General features: G+C 43.0%; 1 protein-coding gene across 4 annotated transcripts in view; it reads right to left on the reverse strand.

Annotated features, from left to right (window-relative positions):
* The window catches only part of akt3 (AKT serine/threonine kinase 3), a 340,627-nt gene that overhangs the window by 21,402 nt on the left and 296,646 nt on the right, over nucleotides 1–22,579 (reverse strand). For all 4 annotated transcript variants that reach the window (XM_033025852.1, XM_033025854.1, XM_033025851.1 and 1 more), the window contains one exon: nucleotides 2,578–2,792. In XM_033025852.1, the coding sequence (XP_032881743.1) occupies nucleotides 2,578–2,792 (215 nt within the window). The remainder of the gene's footprint in view (nucleotides 1–2,577; nucleotides 2,793–22,579) is intronic.

Raw genomic sequence — 22,579 nt, forward strand, 5'->3', positions numbered from 1 at the left:
TCACTAGTTATAATGTGTACTAATGTAAGGAAAGGTATTAAACTAAGGTAAAGATATTATAGGCAGTTTGTCTGACTTCTGTGGTTGGTAAAATTTGAAAGCTTGTTTTTAAGGATAATGTTTTGGCGTACTAGGAAGCACATAAAATAGGCCTAAGTCAGCATGGTTTTGTTAAGGAGGTAATAAGCAGGAAAGATACAGGAGTCAGTGGATGTTGTTTGCTTGGATTTTCAGGATGCCTTTGATAAGGTGCCACACGCGATGCTGCTAAATAAGTTAGGTGCCCGTGGTATTAGAGGCAAGGTACTACCATGGATAGAGAATTGACTGACTGGCAGAAAGCAAAGGGTGGGAATAAAGGTGGCCTTTTCCGGTTGGCAGCCGGTGACAAGTGGCATTCTGCAGAGGTCGGTGTTGGCTCCACTACTTTTCACATTATATGTTAATGATCCGGATGAGGGAATTGATGGCTTTGGGGCCATGTTTGCGGACGATATGAAGATAGGTGGGTGGGGGGAGGCAGGTGGTGTTGAGGAATCAGGGAGTCTGCAGAATTACTTGAATGGTTGGGAGAGTAATGAAGTGGCAAAGAAGTGGCAAATGCGATGCAGCATAGCAAAGTGTATAATCGTGCATATTGTTGGAAGGAATAAAGGCATAGACTATACTTTCTAAATGGGGCGAGGATTCAGAAATCGGAGTTGCAAATGGGAATTGGCAGATCTGATGCAGGATTCCCAAAAGGTTAATTTGCAGGTTGAGTCAGTGATAAGTAAGGCAAAGGCAATGCTTGCATTCATTTTGAGGGGACTGGAATATAAAAGCAAGGATGTAACGTTGAGGCATTGGTGAAGACACATTTGGAATAATGTGAGCCATTTTAGGCCCTATATCTGAAGAAAGATGGGCTAGTTTTGGAGATGGTCTCGAGGAGGTTTACGAGATCTATCCTGGGGATGATTGGGTTAACGTACGAGGAGCATTTCAAGGCCTGGGCCTGTAATTGCTGGGGTTTAGAAAGATAAGGGGGGTGGGGTATATTGGGATAATGAAAGATTTAGATATAGTGGGCACAGAAAGTATGTTTGCAGTAATCGGAGAGTCTAGAACCAGAGGGCATAGACTCAGAATTGTTATCACAGACAGCTGTGGAGGCAAAGACATTGGGTATTTTTAAGGTGGAGATTGATTAGGAAGGGCATCAAAGGTTACAGGGAGAAGGCAGGCATATGGGGCTGCGAGGTAAAAATAGATCAGTCATGACTGAATGACAGAGTAGACTCAATGGGCTGAATGGCCTAATTCTGCTCCTATGACTTATGAACTTATGGTCTAAGATATGTGAATATATTATTTGGTTGGTACATCCAAGTTAGGTCCAAATTCAAGTTAGATGGTGTCTAAATGCGTTCAGCTGATCAAGCTAAATACAAGTCAAAGCAACTTTCCTTTTAACTTTTTTGTTGCTTTCAATACCAAATTGAATGGGTAGAGACAAATTTTTAAATTTTATTATTCCTACTGACCGATTCACTTGAACCTGTGATTATGTTTGTTTTAAAGACAGATACCAACCATAGCAATGGAATGACAAGGTGCATTTCATGGAATAATATTCCTGCCTTTTCAAACATAGCATATTAACTAACTTACCACATTTAATATTGACATGCAATATTAAAACCAGCATGCATGTTTGCATGGACATTTTATTACAGATGTGAAATTTCCTGTTAGCTTCTCAGCTGTAACTTGTAATTGAAAGCTGTTAGTTCCATGGATTTTGATCAACATCAGACTTTAACATTTAGTTTAATACTTTAAATGAAGATTATTAACAGAATAAACACGTATTAAGGGACGTCAACTGTTTTTATAGAACATTTCAGGAGATCATTTTCAAATATGTAAATGTGAAGTATTGTCTCCTGCTCCTTAACTTCAATACTCAGGACCACACACCAAAATGTTAATGTACAAAACAATTGTACGTAAAAATCCAAAGATATATTTTTCAGAACCTGAATTTATTCATCATATACTGCGCTCAAAATGGCCTCACCAATTACAATTACCAAGACACACATGAGGATTACTTAAGCAGTGGTTTCCAAAGATCATGCTAGATTATCATGCTTAACACCACTTGAGAAATCCTGCAGGAATCTGCTGATTGGTTATTAATTTGAAGTTGTCAGTGAGATGTGTATTTAGACTTTGAGAAATTAATTGCAAGCACTCCTGACCCAACTTCAACTAAATATGCCTAGCAAAAATATGAAAGTTTCAGGTCAACCATTCATTTCACGGTTCTGATAAACGTTGACTTGCTCCTTTTGCATCCACAGATGCTGCTGTACCCACTGATTTCTTCCAGCTCCGGATTTTTATGCTCCAGATTCCGGCATCCGCAGTCTCTTTTGTCTTGTCTCCTGAACTGTTATGTTTTCAACCAATCTGGACATGATCTTCTTCCAAAGTTTAGCCAAAAATCAGCATATGTAGCAGTAGGGAAACAGACCATAATATGAAATAAACATAATTCTTATAAATGTGTTTTTGAAGTATTATATTTACCTTTTATTTGGATCTTTTATAAGTAATCCCGACAGCAATGATTTTGCATCAGATGATAGGGTTCTTGGAAATTTAATGTCCTCCATTAAAATCAATTCAAAAAGCTTCTCATGGTCCTGGTTGTAAAAGGGTAGTCGGCCACACATCATTTCATACATAACAACACCCAGTCCCCACCAGTCAACAGCACGGCCATAGTCATTGTCTTCTAAAACCTATGCAAGGAAAATAAACAAAGAACATGTTTGCCAAAGATTGCATCTCAATTAGGCTTAAATTTATTCAAAACATTAACAAACCTTCAGGCAAATTGGAGTTAAAATGTCAAAATCATATGGTCATAAAATTATGTTATGTTTTATGTGCAAATTAAATTTTAGCCTTTATTTTTTAAGTTATCTTTACAGAAGTTTAATTATGTTCTATATATAAATCAGAACATTTATCATATAACATTTTGACACTTTCCTGTTCATGAGCTCAGCAAGTGCCCAGCAGTTTTCTCATCAAGTATTTATAATTAAACATTTCTCATACATTTTTCTCTGAAAAGTACATTTAAACTAGTGTTTGAAGCTGAACCACTCTGCATATGCTCCAACTGAAGGAAGTATTAGATAGTGCCAAAATATAGACTGATAAATACGCAGCATTTTAGACAGTGAGAGATATCACAGGAACAATGAAAGCTTTGCAGAGTACAGAGTTGCCAGTAGTCACTTTGCCAGCAACATGTCTAGACAATTGATGCTGATTGGCAGAGAATCTCAGATTTGATACTTTATTTTAAAACAATCATTTTAATAGTTTTGCCACATTTGTAATCACTCTTTCACAAAACCAGAACTCCAAATGATATTTCACCTCAGGAAATGTTTCACATTTCTTCAATTTAAATTGTTTTTATGTTTAAACTATATCTATGTTGGAGTGAAAAGATTCTGCATCCAATTGTGGCACACATAGTATCTATTTCCTCTTCTGCAACATCTTCTCCACCATCATTTTAAGATGGGTAGAAAGTAATTGTGGCTTTGATCCATACTGCATGTTTGACGTATGAGTGAGAACATTTGCCATCAAGAAAAGAACATCATTTTTTTAACTATATATTATCTATAGTTTTCTTGAATTGTTGAAAACCAATTACATTTCAAAAAAAAAATTATATGTTTAACCTAGAAGAAGCTAACATATAAATTTCCCCCAACTCTAATGCATCAACCAATTGACTTCATAACACAGAGCAAACTGTAAAATCAATCTTGCATCAGTATGGGGTTTTCCCTCCAGCAGCATAAGCAGTACATTCTGCGTTATGCTAGGAATGTTGATCAAAGACAGTGGTTTAAATAGTTACTCTATAAATACAATTACAATTTTTCTCATAGCAGGTCTCCAAAGCATCAGTTGGTGTGATAAACATTTATTATCACTTGAAAACAGCATGCAGTGGGATCTCAATGAAATATGATATACAAATGTAGAGTTAAAAAATTATATTTAAATCATTTGAAAAGGTCAGATTCTTGTCTGGAGATTTATTTTCCTCCTAGATGATAATCTACTGCTGGAACTGAAATATATATTCAATATAAAATATATTCAACAGGCTTTCTGTTTGAAATGTCAATCAAATCATTCTCAGATGCAGATTAGACTCAAATAGACTCCAATGTTACCACATATTTCTATGGCTACCTCCTTTTCTCAATCCAACTTGATCCTAGCCCATGATTTATATTAAGGAAATTAGACAATAGACAATAGATGCAGGAGTAGGCCATTCGGCCCTTCGAGCCAGCACCGTCATTCACTGTGATCATGGTTGATCATCCACAATCAGTACCCCGTTCCTGCCTTCTCCCCATATTCCTTGACTCCAATATCTTTAAGAGCTCTATCTTAATACTGCAATACCTCATTAAATGGAATGGATATGAATCTCCATTTTGTTCCAATCAATAGACTGATTTTGGAAAATTTTAGAGTTGGGAATAGAGCAAGCCCACTATTGGAGAGTGAGTGATTTAATAAACTATATAACTAAAATACTGTATGTCCTTATAAAGTATTTGCTATTGCCATGCCATCTCAGAAAATGCTCCCAATATGGAAGTATGGTACCTGCAATATGGAAATCTGAAATAAAATACTGGAAGATGGTGGAAAACCCTTGGGCAGGCAACATCTGCGGAAAGAGAAACAGTTAATGCTGAAGGTCTGGAACCCTTCATCAGAACTGAGAAAGAGAAAAACATGTTAATCTGAGAAATATGAATTGGGAAGCAGCGAAGACCCCTTGACAGGCAAGCTAGTGACAGTTGGGGGATTTGGCGGCAGGGAGTTGGGGAAGCTGTGATATCTTGAGCTCAGACACAGAATAACAAGTTAACTCACCGCTGACCGGAACTTCACTGCACAGCTGCACTGTTATTTATTCAATCATTTACAATCCTCCAACCACAGGTGGCGCTATTACAACCCCTCCCACCTTAATGAAAAAGTTATCGCCTTGTTGACATTTTTGACTATAATACAAACGGTATGAATTCATTACAATCTTGTCTGATAGTTTACTTTTATATAATCTGAATAAAATGAAGGCATCAGGCATATATGTTGCATATGCAAAATAAACTTCACAAATTAAACCTAACCACTGGGGTTCTCCTTCTTTCTGGATATCTTCCCTGACCAAAAGTTTCTGACTGTTTAGAACCACTTCGACTCATTTTTGATCGAGTCAAGTCTTCCTTTTGACCTACATTTAAAGATTCCAGTCCATCAGTCAATTTTGTTGGACTGTCAACCTCACTTGAACCTCCATTTTCAGGCTGGTTCAAACTCTCACCATCTTGTGTGCCTTCTTGTACCATTTCTGGTTCATCCATTTGTACCTGTACTTGAGTGGTAACCAAATTATCTGACTTGTCTAATTGATCTGGTTGCAACCCTGTCTGTGCTTACATAGGCATGACATGGTCAATGTCATGACATGCTTTTGACATATCACCTTTCCACTTCCAAACATCTTGACCAAGTATGTCCGTGGTCAGCACTTTCTCATTACTCTTCCAGGTAACCACTTCACTTACTTGTGATGATGGTTTTTCACCTTTACCTTCTGATTCAACTCAACACTCCTTTCCTTTACTCTACTTCTGTCATGATATGCTTTTGTTTCTCCTGTTTCTCTTCTACTGTTTGAGCCAAGTTTGGTTTCAACAGTGAAAACCTTGTTCTGGGATTTCTCTTCAAGAACAGTTCAGCTGGTGTTTGACCAGTAGTGGTGTGAGGTGTGTTTCGATAGGTAATCAAAAAGTTAGCCAGTTTGTGAAACAGAGACAACTGTCTTTTCTTTGGATTTGGATCCAGACTAAATTACGCTTCACAATTTGCACTGTACGTTCTGCTGATCCATTTGAAGCGGGATGATATGGAGCGACTCTAGTGTGTTTTACCCCATTGTGCAAACTCTTGTGAACAGAATTGTGGTCCGTTATCAGACACAATTTCCTCTGGAAATCCATAGGATGCAAACAATCCTCACAAAATGTCTATCTTTTTGCTGGATGTCGTTTTGTTCATCGGAAACACCTCAACGCACTTGGAGTGACTATCAATCACAATGAACAATTGTTGTCCATCTAACTCTGCAAAGTCAACGTGTAATCTTTGCCACACTAGCCGACCATTTCCATGGCTGTAGCGGTACTGTTGGTGGATTCTTTCCAACTGCTTGACATGTGCTACACTCTTTCACCGTTTGTTTTATGTCCTTATCTAGACCAGGCCACCATAGATAGCTTCTAACTAGACTCGTTGTTTGACACATTCCCAAATGCTGATCATGAAGATCTCCTAGCAATTTTACTGCGTATCTTTCAGGGATTACAACTCCCGCTCCCCACATGACACAACCTTGGTCTACTGAGAGTTCATTCCTACGTACAAAGAATGATTTCAGTTCTGACTCTGAATCTGGCTATTTGTTTGGCCATCCATTTGTAACATATTCCTGAACTCTTGACAAAAGTTTGTCAGTACAAGTAGCCTTCCGAATGTCCCCTGAAGTGATAGGTAACTCATCTACATGAGAGAAATAATCAAGTCCTCTCTGTTTGGGGTAACCTCCGATTCCAAAGGTAATCTAGACATAGCATCAGCATTGCTGTGCTCTGCTGCCTTACGATACTGAATATCATACTGGTATGCAGACAATATCAATGCCCATCTTTGCATTCTGGCTGCTGCCAGAGTTGGTATGTGTGCTTTTGGATTTAGGATCACAGTCAACGGCTGGTGATCTGTCTCGATTACAAACCTTCTACCTTATAAGTATTTGTGAAACGCCAAAAATCAATGCAAGAGCCTCTCGCTCTATTTGCGCATAATTTCTCTCACTGGCATTGAGTGTTCTAGACGCAAATGTTATTGGCAAAAAATAGGAAAGGAAGTCAAGATACCAACATTTAAAGATATTCCTGAATAAGAACTTTGAGGAGAAATTAGGCTAGTCAGAAGACAACTAAGCATAAAACTTTATTTAATTACATTTACCTCAATATCTAAAAATGATACTTACATCTATAGTGAAATAAATTACTATAACAATCAAATTTGTCACTAAACATCTCGTTAAATGCTTAACTATTTTCAAAGAATGAAAACACAAATTTAGCACATTAAATACAGGTTCTAAATGAAGACAACACATATTATGTGTCTCTTGTTACATTGGAGTATACATTAGTCATGATGACCATTTCAGAAATAATGACAATTTTATTTGTTTAATACCTTGGACAATACATTGCAAATACATTGGTTTTAATCTGATCTTCACCTTGTACTATTTAATCTGATCTTCATCTTGTTCTATTGTGCTTAATTAAAACTTATCAAATTAGCAAAAATAATTGGTTTGATGTTGCTTTGCAAATCAGACTGTCATCTTAATTAACAATTAATGTCAACAATTAATTACCACTTTATTGTCTGCAATATCATAAACATACATTGTGTATTTATATGTTAAGGGTGGCAGGTTGCACTTTACTTCTAGTTCTGTTGTAGGATCATTAACATATATAATCGTACATTTAGAAAGTAAACTAGACTAAGTGAGACCCGTTGGGTCCCAGTCACACTGGAGGCCTGGTCCCCCAATGCAACACATTCCTGTTGAGCTTCTGCTGTGGGAATAACTTAAGTCATGCACAGTGATTAAGATCCAAAGACTTTATTAACGTTACAGCATAGGTAACTTCATCTTAGCACGTAACTCTAAAAGTGAGGGAGAAGGGCAGAGAAGCTTTCTGTTAAACTAGTGGGCGTAGCTACAAAGTATGACTCATAACATGAGTGACACTGATCTACAATTCCCCACCGCAATATTCCACCACTCACCCGTTCCCCCAACGCAACCCGTTCCACCAATGCAATATTCCACCACTCACCCATAGCCCCTAACTGTGCAGGTGCGGCTCATTTCCCCTCATCCCCCAGCACTTCCTCCCCCTCCTCTTCATCCTCCCTCTTCGGAGCTTTAGTTATGTATCGATGACAAGGAATTCCTTTAATCAGAGGTTGGTGAATCTGTGGAATTCATTGCCACAGACAGCTTTGAAGGGATAGAAACTGCAAATCCATCTTCAGTCAGAAGCCCTAACCAAGATGCCAGAGTATTGGGCGTTCTATTATACTAGATATTTAGTTCCAGTGTTATGTAGAATTAGGTATTTTGAAGGTAGAGATTGACAGATTCTCGATTAGTAAGGGTTTCAAGGGTTATGGGGAGAAGGCAGGAGAATGGAGTTGAGAGGGAAAGGTAGACCAGTCATAGAAACATAGAAAATAAATGCAGGAGTGGGCCATTCGGCCGTTCGAGCCAGCACTGCCATTGAAAATGATCATGGCTGATCATCCAAAATCAGTAGGCCGTTCCTGCTTTTTCTCCATATCCCTTGATTCCGTTAGCCCTAAGAGCTAAATCTAATAGCCCTGTCCCACGGTACGAGTTCATTCCAAGAGCTCTCCCGAGTTTAAAAAAAATCAAACTCGTGGTAAGCACGGAGAATGAATGTAGCGGGTACGTCGGAGTTCGGGGACGTCTCTTAGCGGCTTGTAACGCTAACGGCAGGTACTCGGGAAGACACGCTAACGGCAGGTAAGCACGGGAAGACTCGTGAAGATTTTTCAACATGTTGAAAAATGTCCACGAGAGCCCCGAGTACCGACGAGTGGCCATTACCGTAAATCTCCGAGCGAATCAGGGCAAACTCGGGAGAGCTCTTGGAATGAACTCGTACCGTGGGACAGGTCTTTAACTCCCTCTTGAAAACATCCAGTGAATTGGCCTCTACTGCCTTCTGTGGTGGAGAATTCCACAGATCCACAACTCTCGAGGTGAAAAACTTTTTCCTCATCTCAGTCCTAAATGGCCTATCCCTTATTCTTAAACTGGTTCTGGACTCCCCCAACATCGGGAACGTGATTGAATGGCAGAGTAAATTCATTGGGCTAAATGACTTAATTCTGCTCTCATAACTTATGAAGTAAATGTCATTCAATCACGTTGTAGATCATCGTTTTGTAACATCATACGCCGTAAATACCAAACATACTATGTACAAATATCGCTACATATCATCTTTGGAATTTGCATGGTTCTTTACATTTCAAATGTGTTTTGCCATTGTTACCAATTACCCTCTCCCCTTAGATCTAATTCCTCTAGTTTCAGAGTCCCCTACCCTGGGAAAAGACCTTATCCATACTCCTCGTGATTGTATATACCTCAAAGGTTACTCCTCAGTCTCCTACACTCCAGGAAAATAATGAGGCCCAGACTAACCACTTTTCTGAAACTCAACCCCTCAGTAATGCATCCTTTTAAGCTTAATTACATCCTTCCTATAGCTGAGTGACCAGAATTGTACATAATGCTCCAAATGTGATCTCAGCAATTTATTTTACAGTTGTTACTTGAACCTCCTGACTTGTACTTCGTGCCCTGACTGACAAAGCCTCCTTCAGCACTCTATGTTGTCAGTAAAACCAAGGAGCTGATTGTCAACTTTAGAAATGTTGACAAGCCGAGGATTGTTTTATGCTCAAGGCAGAACAAACCTGCCTTCATCGATGGGTCAGTGGTGGAGAGAGTCAACAACTTCCAGTTCCTGAGCATGCATATCTTTGAAGGTCTGTCTTGCACCCAGTACTTTCATGCAATCATAAAGAAAGCCCATCAATGCCTCTACTTCCTTAGAAGATTGAGGAGATTCAGCACGTCAATTAATATTTTCTTGAAATTCTACAGGTGCATGGTAGAGAACATATTGACTGGTTGCATCACGGCCTGGTACGGCAACTCAAACACCCAGGATCGAAGGAGATTACAAAGTGGTGAACACTGCCCAGTATATCATGGGTACTGACCTCCCCACCAACGAAGTGATCAATACGAGGCGCTGCCTCAAATTTGCAGACATGCTCTCATTTCACTCCTGCCATCGGGAAGAGGTATAGCAGTCTTTAAACAATAATCTCCAAATTCAGGAACAGCTTCTTCTCAACAACCATCAGGCTATTGAACATTACAAAACACTACCAAAAGTTCAAACTGCGAACTGTCTTAGTTGCACTAAGGACTTTCAACTTTTGTTTTGTTTTGTTTTGCAATATATTGGGGATATTTATTAATTGAACTTTTTTTTGTTTGTTTATTATGTTATCTATTGAGTACTGCATTTATAAACCTGTTGTGCTGCTGCAAGTAAAAATTGCATTGTTCCGTTTCAGTACATATGACAATTAAACACTTTTGACTCTCTCGACACTTCATACTTGTATGAGTTAATTTCCATCTGTCATTCTTTGGCCCACTTTCCCAGTTGTAATCTTTGATAATCTTTTGTAATTTTTGATAACCTGGATACATGGTCAGACCCTGGGGATTTAATGAAATATAAAACAGTACAGCACTGGAGCAGGCCATGTGGCCCACAATGCCTGTAACAAACATGATGTCAAGTTAAACTAATCTCCTCTGCCTGCATGTGATCCATACCATTCCATTTCCTGCATATCGATGTATCTCTCTTAAATGCCACCATCATATCTGCCTCCACCACCACTCATGGCAGGGTGCTCCTAGCACCCACCACCCTTTGTAAAAAACATGCCCCGCACATCATCTTTAAACTTTGCTCACTTCACCTTCAAGCTATGCCCTCTAGTCTTTGACTTTTCCACCCCGGGAAAAAATTCTGACTGTCTATTCTATCTATGCCTCTCATAATTTTATATACTTCTATCAGGTCATTCCTCAACCTCAGAGATGCCAGAGAAAACAATCCAAAATTGCCAACCTCTCCTTATAGTGAATACCCTCTATCCAAGGCAGAATTCTGGTAAACCTTGTCCACACCCTCTCCAAAGTCTCCACATTCTCTTTGTAATGGGGCAACCAGAACCGCACACAATACTCATAATGTCCAAGTCCCATAAAGTTGCAAGACTTCATAATTCTTATGCTTTATACCCTGACAGATGAGAGCAAGCATACTATATGCCTTCTGTACTACTCTATTTACTTGTGTTGTCACTTTCAGGGAGCTATGGACTTGGACCCCATATTAATGTTGTTAGGTTTTGCTATTAACTGTATATTTTCCCCTTGCATTTGACCTTCCAATGTGCAACATTTCACACTTGCCTGGATTAAACTCTATCTGCCGTTTCTCCACCCATTTTAGTAGCAAATTTATATCCTGCTGTATACTTTGACAGCCTTCCTCACTGTCCGGAAATCTGCCAATTTTGTTGTAATCTGCAAATTTGGAAACTTACTAACCAACCTATCCACGTTTATGTCCAAGTCATCTACATATATCACAAAAAACAGAGGTCCCAGCACACATTCTGCGGAACTCCATGGGTCACAGACCTACAGCCAGAATTACACCCTTCTATGAGTGAGCCAGTTTTGAATCAAAACGACCAGGTCATGTGGATCCCATGCAGTCTTATTTTCTTGATCAGTCTACCATGAAGGACTTTATCAAATGCCTTATTAAAATCCATGCAGACAACATGATCCTCAAGGATCACGTTCATTATGTCCTCAAAAAACTCAATCAAGTTCATAAGACATAATCTGCTATGGATAAAGCCATGCTATCTGTCCATAAATAGCCCCTCTTCCAAATGCGAGTAAGCTGGGATAACATTGTAGTGTAAAACTGTAGCAAATGTACTACATTGTCAGGAAAAACAGCTTGATCAAATAGATTTCATGGGCTGTAATGTTTATAGGACTGTTGTGGCGCCATCTGGTGGTCGGCCCGCTGGTTAATCGAACCCTCGTTCATCATGTGGTAAGAGGCACTTGCCTGAGGGGTGGGGGTTAGAAAGGAAGTCGGGGGTGTGCCCTGCTGCAGCGACACGCAGTTACTCTGGGCTCAGCAATACTGCTCTTGTTTTGGATTTATTTTTTGTTTAATAAAGCTTGTCCTTGAGTTCACAACGCCTGACTCATTTTATCGTGCTTTATTGGTGACCTTGACGTTTTCTAAACAGTGGTTTTGGATCGCACAATGGAAGCAGCTAACAGCCCGCCCAATGCAGTCGCCGGCCCTCCGTCTCAGCAGAACGCCATTGCGGTTAAATTGCCTGTGTTTTGGACGTCGCAGCCGCATGTATGGTTGAGCAGGCCGAGGCTCAATTTCATATTCGGCACGTTACTGCTGATGACACTAAATATTATTATGTGGTCGGGGCCTTGGATCAGGACACGGCTGGTCGTCTCGTTAATTTTCTTCGCCAGCCGCTGGCTGCCGGCAAGTATGACGGGCTGAAGGCTTTCGGGCTCAGCAAGTGCGAGCGGGCTGCGAGGATTCCGAACATGGGTGGTCTCGGTGACCGCAAGCCGTCGGATCTGATGAGTGAAATGCTCACCTTGATGGACGGTCATCAGCCCTGTTTCCTTTTTGAGCACGTGTTTCTGGAGCAGATGCGCGAGGACATCCGCCTGCTCCTTGCGGGTGAGGATTTTGCTGACCCCCTGCGGCTGGCTGAACGTGACGACGAGCTGTGGCACGCCAAACAGCAGGGTGCCTTTTCTATCGGTTGGGTGTCGGCGAGGCCGCAATGAAGCCTGCAGCCATTTTCAGTTTCAGTTGAGGGTTCCACCGGAAGGCCGGATTCGAGTGACGTGGGTAGAGGTAGGTGGTGCTACTTGGTGACCAACGCTGGGGTCCAGCAGCCCACCAATGCCATCCACCCTGCTCGTATCCGGGAAACGCTGTGGCCCAACAAAGTCGCCGGCCCTGGTCGTATCCGGGAAATGCTGTTGCTGGCCGTCAATAGTGGCTGCTACAGTCGGCCAGGGAAACGCCTCTACGCCTGGGACCATCATGTGGGACGGCGGTTTCTGGTTGACACGAGTGCGGAGGTCAGCGTTTTGCCCCCAGCGGGAGTCGACATTTGATCCGGTAAGCGGGGGCCCGCTCTTACTGCCTTTAACGGGAGCTCCATCCGTACGTACGGTTTTCGCACGGTCCCGCTTATTTTCGGCTCCTGCCATTTTACATGGACTTATACTGTGGCCGACATGTCCCAGCCGTTGCTGGGCGGCGATTTTTACAGGCACAATCCCTGTTGGTTGATGTGTGGGGGCAGCGTCTCGTGCATGCTGGCACTTTTGAGTTGATTTCTCTTCGTCCCGCACCAGTTCCTTAGGCCCATCAGTTCTTGCCTATTTTTCCCTCTCAACCACTTTCTCCTGCATTCTCCCCGTAACCCCTGACACCCGTAAAAATCAAGACTATCAATTTCCACCTTAAAATATCAATTGACCTGGCCTCCACAGCCTTCTGTGGCAATGAATTCCACAAATGCACCACCCTCTCACTAAAGAAATTCCTCCTCATCTTTCGAAAGGTATAACCTTTTATTCTGAGACTATGGCCTCTGGTCCTAGACTCTCCCACTAGTGGAAATATCCTAACCAGATCCACTCCATCCAGGTCTTTCACTATTCGGTAAGTTTCAATGAGGTCCCCCCTTAAACTCCAGCAAGTACAGACCCAGTGCTATCAAACACTCATCATATGTTAACCCAATCATTCCTGGGATCATTCTTGTAAACCTCCTCTGGACCCTCTACAATGCCAGCACATCCTTCCTCAGATATGGGGCCCAAAATTGCTCACAGTACTCCAAATGCGGTCTGACCAGTGCCTTATAAAGCTTCAGCAATACATCCTTGTTTTTATATTCTAATCCTCTCAAAAAAAATGCTAACCTTGCATTTCCCTTCCTTACTACCAATCCGACTTGCAATTTAACATTTTTGGGAACCCAGTACCCCCAGGTCCGTTTGGACCTCCGATTTCTGAATTCTCTCCCAATTTAGAAAATGGTTTAAACCTTTATTCCTACTACAAAATGCATGGTTCCACACATTGCTACACTGTATTCCATCTGCCACCACCCCGCCCATTCTCCCAACCTGACCAAGTCCTTAGAGTCATAGAGTGATACAGTGTGGAACAGGCCCTTCGGCCCAACTCGCGCACACCGGCAAACAATGTCCCAGCTACACCAGTCCCACGCCTGCGTTTGGTCCATGTCCCTCCAAACCTGTCTTATCCATGTAACTGTTTTTTAAACGATGGGATAGTCCCAACCTCAACTACCTCCTCTGGCAGCTTGTTCCATACATGTGAAAAAGTTACTCCTCGGATTCCTAATAAATCTTTTCCCCTTCTCCTTGAACCGATGTCCTCTGGTCCTCGATTCCCCTACTCTGGGCAAAAGACTCTGTGCATCTACCCGATCTATTCCTCTCATGATTTTGTATATCTCATATCATTTGCAAACTTGGCCACAATTCCCTAATCCAAATCATTGATACACAACGTGAAGAGCAGCGGCCCCAGCACTGACGCCTGCGGAATACCACTAGTCACTGGCGGCCAACCAGAAAAAGTCCCCTTTATTGCCACTTTATCTTCTGCCATCCAGCCATACTAGTATCTTCCCTCTGATACCATGGGCTCTCATCTTCTTTAGCAGCCTCACATGCGGCACCTTTTACAAGGCCTTCTGAAAATCCAGGTAAACAACATCCACTGACTCTCCTTTGTCTATTCTGCTATTTATATCCCCAAAGAATTCCAACAAGATTTTCAGACAAGAATTCCCTTTCATAAAACCATGCTGGCGTCAGCCTAATTTGTCATGAGCCTTTAAGTACTCAGAAATCTCATCCTTTATGGTGGACTCTAAAATCTTACCAACCACTGAGGTCAGGCCAACCGGCCTATAGTTTACTCTCTTCTGCTTCACTCCCTTCTTGAACAGTGGAGTAACATTTGCAATTTTCCAATAGCCTGAAACCACTCCTGACTCTAGTGATTCTTGAAAGATCACTACTAATGCCTCCACAATCTCTAAAGCCACCTTGCTCAGAACCATGGGGTGCAGTCCATTCGGACCAGGTGACTTATTCACTTTCAGACCTTTCAGCATCCCAAGCACCTTCTCCTTAGTAATAGCCACTCCACTAACTTCCCTCCCCTGACTCTCTAGAATTTCAGGCACGTTGCTAGTGTCATCCACTGTGAAGGCTGATGCAAAAAACATGTTCAAATCCTCTGCCATTTCTTTATTCCTCATTATCAGTTCTCCAGCATAATTTTCCAGTGGTCCAACGTCCACTTGTGCCCCTTTCTTACTCTTTATATACCTGAAGAAACTTTTACTATCCCCTTTTATATTATTGGCTAGCTTACTTCAATATTTCATCTTTTCTCCCCGTATTGCATTTTTAGTTATTTTCTGTTGTATTTTAAAAGCTTCCCAATCGTCTTTGCAATGCCTTCTCTTAGTTTTATACGGTCTTTGACTTTGCTTGTCATCCACAGTCGACTCATTCTCCCCCTAGAATCTTTCTTCCTCTATGGAATGAAAAAATCCTGCATCTTCCGAATTATTCCCCAAAATTCCTGCGATTGCTGTTCCACCGTCATTCCTGCTGGGTCCTTTTCAAATCAACTTTAGCCAGCTCCTCCCTCATGCCAATGTCATCACCTTTGCTCAACTGTAATACCCACACATCCAATATCATCCTCTCCCTCTCAAATTGCAGGTTGAATTTTATCATTATGGTCACTACCTCCTAGTGGTTCCTTCACCTTAAGCTCCCTAATCATATCTGGTTCATTGCACACCACCAAATCCAGAATTGCTTTTTCCCTGGACGACTCAACTACAAGCTGCTCGAAGAACCCATCTCGTACGCACTCTACTCTCTCTTGGGATCCAGTACCAACCTGTTTTTCCCAGTCTATCTGCAAATTGAATTCCCCCATGACCTCCGTAACATTGCCTTTCTTACACGCCGATTGTATCTCCTGATGTAATGTGTACCCTATATCCTGGCTACTGTTCTGGGGCCTGTAAATAACTCCCATCAGAGTATTTTTACCCTTGCAGTTTCTTAGCTCTACCCACAAGGATTCTATGTCTTCTGATCCTCGGTCACATCTTGCTGAGAACTGAATTTCATTCCATACCAGCAGAGCTACCTCACCTCCTCTGCCACCTGTCAGTCTTTTCAATAGGACATGTAACCTTGGATAATCAGCTCCCAGCTCCGACCCTCTTACAGCCATGTCTCCGTAATGCCCACAATGTTGAACCTACTGATTTCTAACCGTGCTACAAGCTCATCTACTTCATTCCGTACACTACGTGCATTCAAATATAACGCCTTTAGTTTGATATTCACCACCCCTCCCCTCACATTTGTCCTGATTTCATCTGACCTTATCTCTTATCCCTTCTTAAACTTTACATCCCATTACTTCTGGAGACATCCGTAACCTCTTCTGCACTTTCCTTCCCTTTCACCTCATCCATACATTTCCAATGTGAAACCCCACCAACTATTTAGTTTAAAGCCCTGGTCCTGGTTACTATGCCCCTGGTTACGTGGTTTACCAAGATCCTGTTTCCAGCCGGGTTCAAATGGAGTCTGTCTTGGCAGAACAGCTCCCTCCTTCCCCAATACTGGTGCTGATGTCCCACAACTTCAAATCCACTTCTTCAACACCAACTTTGAGCCACGCGTTCAACTCTTTAATCTTCTCAACCTTATGCCAATTTGCATGTGGCTCAGGTAGCAATCCAGATATTATTGCCTTTTTGGTTCTGCTTTTTAATTTAGTGCATACCTGCTAAAATTCTCTTACCAGAACCTCTTTCATTGTTCTACTTACGTCGTTGGTACCCATATGGACTACGACGCTTGGATCTTTCCTCTCAAGGCTTTGTAGAGCAATTGCCCTACAAAACCTCTGCAGCCAACCTCGATGGGCATACACCTTGCCTTCCAGCCCTGCTTGCGGCAGTCTATGACCAGCTCTTCATACTTGGCCATCTTCCTCTCGTGGGCCTCCTCCAGACGGTCCTCCCACGGCACTGTCAGTTCCAACAAGACGATGTTTTTGGTCGCCTCTGAGACCAGGAGGATATCTGGCCTCAGGGTGGTCGTGGCAATGTGCCGTGGGAACTTCAGCTGTTTCACCAGGTCTACGGAAACCTGGCTACGGCAGGACTGGTAGCTTAATGTTCCCGGGTACAGATGTTACAGGTGGCAGTAAAAGAGGACAGGAAGTTGTTATATCGATTAAGAAGAACATTGCAGCAATAGTCTGAGATGACATTACTGATGATTCATCCAGTGAGGAGATATAGGTGGAGGTAGAAATTAAAAGGGAATGATCACCATGTTGGGAGTGTATTATAGGCCCCCAAATAGTCAACAGGAATTGGAAGAACAAATATGCAAGACTAATAGGGTTATCACAATTGAGGATTTTAACTTTTTCAAAATAGACTGGGACTGCTATTGTACCAAAAGTATAGATGGGATGGAATTTGCCAAATGTGCTCACAAAAGTTTCCTTAACCAATATGTCGTGCGCCCTATAATGGAGAGAATAAAGCTTTACCTACTCTTAGGAAATTGTGAAGGGCAAATTACTGAAGTGTAGGTGGGCAAGACTTTTAGAATCAGTGACCACAGTTCTTTTGGCTTTAAATAGTTATGAATAAGGACCTGGCATGTCCACAAATTAAAGCTCTGAGTTAGGGCAAGGGCAACATTGAGGGTTTTAGATAGGAATTTGCTAAAGATCATTGGAGTAGATTGTTTGCGGGCAAAGAGAAGCTTTTAAAAGTGTGATGGTGAGAGTTCAAGGCATACATGTTCCTGTTAGAGTGAAAGGCAAGGCAAGTGAGAGTAAGGAAGCCCGGATGACAAATGAAATTGAGGTGCTGGTCAGGAAAATAAAGGCACGGGACAGGTATAGGCAGCTGGGATTAAGTGTAAGGAAATCAGGAAAGCAAAAAGGGGGCACGAGATTGCTCTGGCAGATACGATTAAGGCGAATCCAAAGAGATTTTAGAAGTACATTAAGGATAATAGGGTAACTAGAGAGCGAATAGGGCCACTCAGATTACCAAAGAGGTCATCATCTATATGTCGAGCTGCAGAAAATGAGGAAGGTCCACAATGAGTATTTTTCCTCCATTTTTACCATAGATAAAGACATGAAAATTAGGGAACTTGGTTCAAATAATGGAGATGTCTTGAGGACAGTCCGTATTACAGTTGAGGAGCTGTTGGACATCCTAAGGCATATGAAAATCTCATGGGCCCGATCACATATATCCATGGACACTGTGGGAAGCTAAATAGGAAATTGCAGGAGCCATGGTTAGACAGGGGTGAGGTGCTAGATAATGTTTTTTAATAAGGATGGCAATGGAAAATCTTGAACCATAGACCAGTGTGCCTAACATTTGTGGTGGGTGAGTTATTAGAGAGGATTCTGAGGGATAAGAAATGTATGTATTTGGATAGACAGGGGCCGATTAGGGAGACTAAGCATAATTTTATATGTGGGAGATTGTGCCTCATGAATTTGATAAGAGCTTTTAGAAGTAGCCAAGAAGGTTGATGATGGCAAGGTCGTAGATGTTGTCCATATGGACTTTAGCTGGGCCTTTGATAAGGTATCGCATGGTAGGCTGCTCTGGAGGGTAGATAACATGGGATCTAGGGAAAGCTAGCTGACTGGATACATAACTGGCTTCATGGAAGAAAGCAGAGGGTGATGTTGGAAGGTTGTTTTTCAGACTGGAAGCTTGTAACGAGTGGTGTGTCTCAGGGATTGTTGCTGGGCCCATTGCTCCTTGTGGTTTATACTGTATCAATGATTTGGATGAGAATGTACAAGGTGTGGTTAGTAAGTTTGCAGATGACACTAAACCACTGACCAGTAATTTAACTGACTGTAAAGGTATTGTGGCCACAAGAGCAGATCAGAAGCTGGGAATTCTGCATCAAATAACATATTTCTGTACTCCCGATATTTGTAACTTAGACAATATACAAATCTGGAATGGGATGGAATACTCTTCATGTGCAAACCTGAGTGCACCCCAAAATATTCAAGTAATTCAACAGTAGGACAAATCGACATCCGATCCTTCACCGTACATTTCTTTCATCACCAGCACACTGTGGCTCTCATGTGTACCATCTAGTCCTTTGACTACTTGAAAACACATTTTTTCAACAGTATCTAATACACCAACATCTTGATCACCAAGGAGGGTATGGACAGCAAATGTATGGTAATGTCACAACCTGCAAGTTCTTAAGTCAAGTCAAGTCAAGTCAAGTTTATTCGTCACATACACATGTGCAGTGAAATGAAAAGTGGCAATGCTCGCGGACTTTGTGCAACAAACAAACAAACAAATAAACTACAAACAGAATCACATATTCTTTTACATATTAAATATTGTGGGCGGAAGGAAAAGGGGAAAAAAAACCAGCAATATTTTTTTTAAACTGTAAAATGGTACAGTAAAGTTAGTCCCTGGTGAGATAGGAGTTTACTGGGAATGGCCTCTGGGAAGAAACTCCTTCTCAACCTCTCCGTTCTCACAACATGGCAACGGAGGCGTTTGCCTGACCGTAGCTGCTGGAACAGTCCATTGCAGGGGTGGAAGGGGTCTCCCATGATCTTATTGGCTCTGGAGTTGCACCTTCTTATGTATAGTTCCTGCAGAGGGGCGAGTGAGGTTCCCATAGTGCGTTCGGCCGAACGCACTACTCTCTGCAGAGCCTTCTTGTCCTGGGCAGAGCAATTCCCAAACCAGATTGTGATATTTCCGGACAAGATGTTTTCCACAGCCGCTGAGTAGAAGCACTGGAGGATCCTCGGAGACACTCTGAATTTCCTCAATTGCCTGAGGTGGTAAAGGCACTGCCTTGCCTTACTCACGAGTGCTGCAGCGTGTGATGTCCATGTCATATCCTCAGAGATGTGGACTCCCAGGTATTTAAAACAGCTCACCCTATCCACAGTATCCCCATTTATCCTCAATGGAGTGTACGTCCTCGGATGATGTGCCCTCCTAAAGTCCACGATCAGCTCCTTAGTTTTTTTGATGTTCAAGAGGAGGTTGTTGCCCTGACACCAGAGTGCTAGATCAGCCACCTCCTCCCGGTAGGCCTTCTCATCGTTGTCTGAGATCAGGCCCACCACCACAGTGTCATCAGCAAACTTGATTATCGAGTTGGAGCTGAACCTAGCCACACAGTCATGTGTGTACAGGGAGTACAATAGGAGGCTGAGGCCGCAACCCTGGGGGGATCCTGTGCTCAGGGTGAGGGACTTTGATGTATTCCCTCCCATCTTGACTACCTGGGGCCTGGCGGTGAGAAAGTCCAGGCCCAGGCACACAGGGGGGTGTTGAGCCCTAATTCCAGTAGCTTCTCGACCAGTCTGGTGGGGACTATCGTGTTGAAGGCTGAACTGAAATCTATGAACAGCATCCTCACGTAGCCCCCCTTCTGGCTGTCAAGATGAGAGAGAGCGGTGTGCAAAACCTGGGAGACCGCATCGTCCATGGATCTGTTCGGACGGTATGCGAATTGTAACGGGTCCATGTTGCGAGGGAGGCGCAGATGTGTTTCTTCACCAGCCTCTCAAAGCATTTCATGACTACCGAGGTGAGGGCCACCGGACGGTAGTCATTCAGACAGGCCGGGGAGGCATTTTTTGGTACCGGTACAATTATGGATTATTTGAAGCAGGCAGGGACCACGGGCTTGTCCAGGAAGGGGCTGAATATTGTAGTGAGCACTGGAGCTAGCTGCGTAGCACAGGACTTAAGTACTCACCCCGAGATGCCATCGGGGCCTGCAGCTTTCCTCGTGTTCACCCGTGTCAGAGCCTTCCTCACATCGTGCTCGGACAACGAGAATGTGTGCACATTCCTCCCTTCAGCTTCGTTAGCCAGCCCGCTGGCGGTATTGTCGTTAGTCGGCAGACCTGGAGTGGTGTTGCCCGTCTCGAAACGAGCGTAAAAGGAGTTCAGGTCATCAGCTAGGGAGGTTCCGGCACCTGCAGATGAGGGTAGGGTGCTCCGGTAGTTGGTTAGAGTCTGTAGCCCCTGCCACAGGCGTCTGGTGTCCTGCTGCTCCATCTGTGACTCCATCTTGTCCCTGTACCTCCTTTTTGTGTCCTTTACCGCCCTTCGCAGTCGGTAGGACTCTACCTTGTAGACGTCCATGTTTCCGGATGCCAGGCCCGAGTTGTAGGCAGCGGTGCGAGCATTCAAGGCAGCACGAACAGACCTGTCTACCCAGGATGTTGTCAGTTATTGTTGCGATGAAGTCCGTGACTGCTTCCGCGAACTCACTGACGTCACTGGAACTTGTTTGGAACATATTCCAGTCGACATCGCTCAGTGCATCTTGCAGCATGGCCTCCGGCTGGTCGGATCACCGCTTTACGTCCCTCGTCACTGCCGCTTCCCCAACTATCCTCTGTTTATACTCCGGCAGCAGGAAAATGGCAGCATGGTCAGATTTTCCGAGGGGAGGGAGTGAAACGGCCTTGTAGCCCTTCCGGAACGGCGTATAACAGTGGTCCAATGTTCTTTCCCCCCTGCTGGCACACGTGATATGTTGGTAGAAGTTCGGCGTGAACTTCTTGAGATTTGATTTATTAAAATCTCCAGCCACCACCATAGCCGCATCCAGGTACTTGTTTTGATGTAGACATAGCACATCGTGTAGGGCCGATAGTGCCACGTCGGTGTCCGCATGCGGTGGAATGTAGACGGCTGTGACGATCATTGAGCCGAACTCCCGGGGAAGGTAGAATGGACGGCATGAGATCGTCAGGTGCTCCAGATCCGGCGAGCAGGAACGGGAAAGCATCTTGATATTTCCAGGGTTGCACCAGTTGTTATTGGTCATGAAGCAGACTCCTCCACCCTTGGATTTCCCAGATGCTTCTGTTCTGTCAACACGATGGACATTGAAGGATTCGGTTGGGCAGATTACCTGATCCAGAATCAGTGAGGTCAGCCATGTTTCGGTCAGCCAGAGGATGTTGCAGTCCCTTATGTCCCGCTGGAATCTGACCCTCGCCCTGAGGTCATCCAGCTTGTCTTCCAGGGACTGGACGTTCGCCAGAAGAATGCTGGGCAGAGGAGGACGAAAGGCTTGGGCTCTCAGCCTATCCCGAATCCCCCCCCACCGCTTACCTCGAAGTTTTCTCCGGGTTTTCCTTGTAGCCGTGCTCCCATTGTTGTTGCAGCAGCCTCTATTGATCTCTGATGGCCATGCTGGATCGGTAAGTACAGCGTTTAAAAAGTCTCCGTTTGTGCTAGAGTTTAGATTTAAGAGGATTTCCCTGCCATATTTCGTTAGTACTAGGGAGTTAGAACTTAGAAATGTTAAAAAGGAACATGAGAGTTAAAAATACACAGTTTTCGTGGAGCTGCCACAACGGCGACTGGACAGGGCCGCGCCATTTTTATTATTATTTTTTTTTAAGTAATACATTCCAATATGGAAATACTGTATATTGCGGTTCCTTCATAGGCACTGTCCTAAATA

The sequence above is a fragment of the Amblyraja radiata genome, chromosome 8, assembly GCF_010909765.2.
Source record: "Amblyraja radiata isolate CabotCenter1 chromosome 8, sAmbRad1.1.pri, whole genome shotgun sequence".
Lineage (NCBI taxonomy): Eukaryota > Metazoa > Chordata > Chondrichthyes > Rajiformes > Rajidae > Amblyraja > Amblyraja radiata.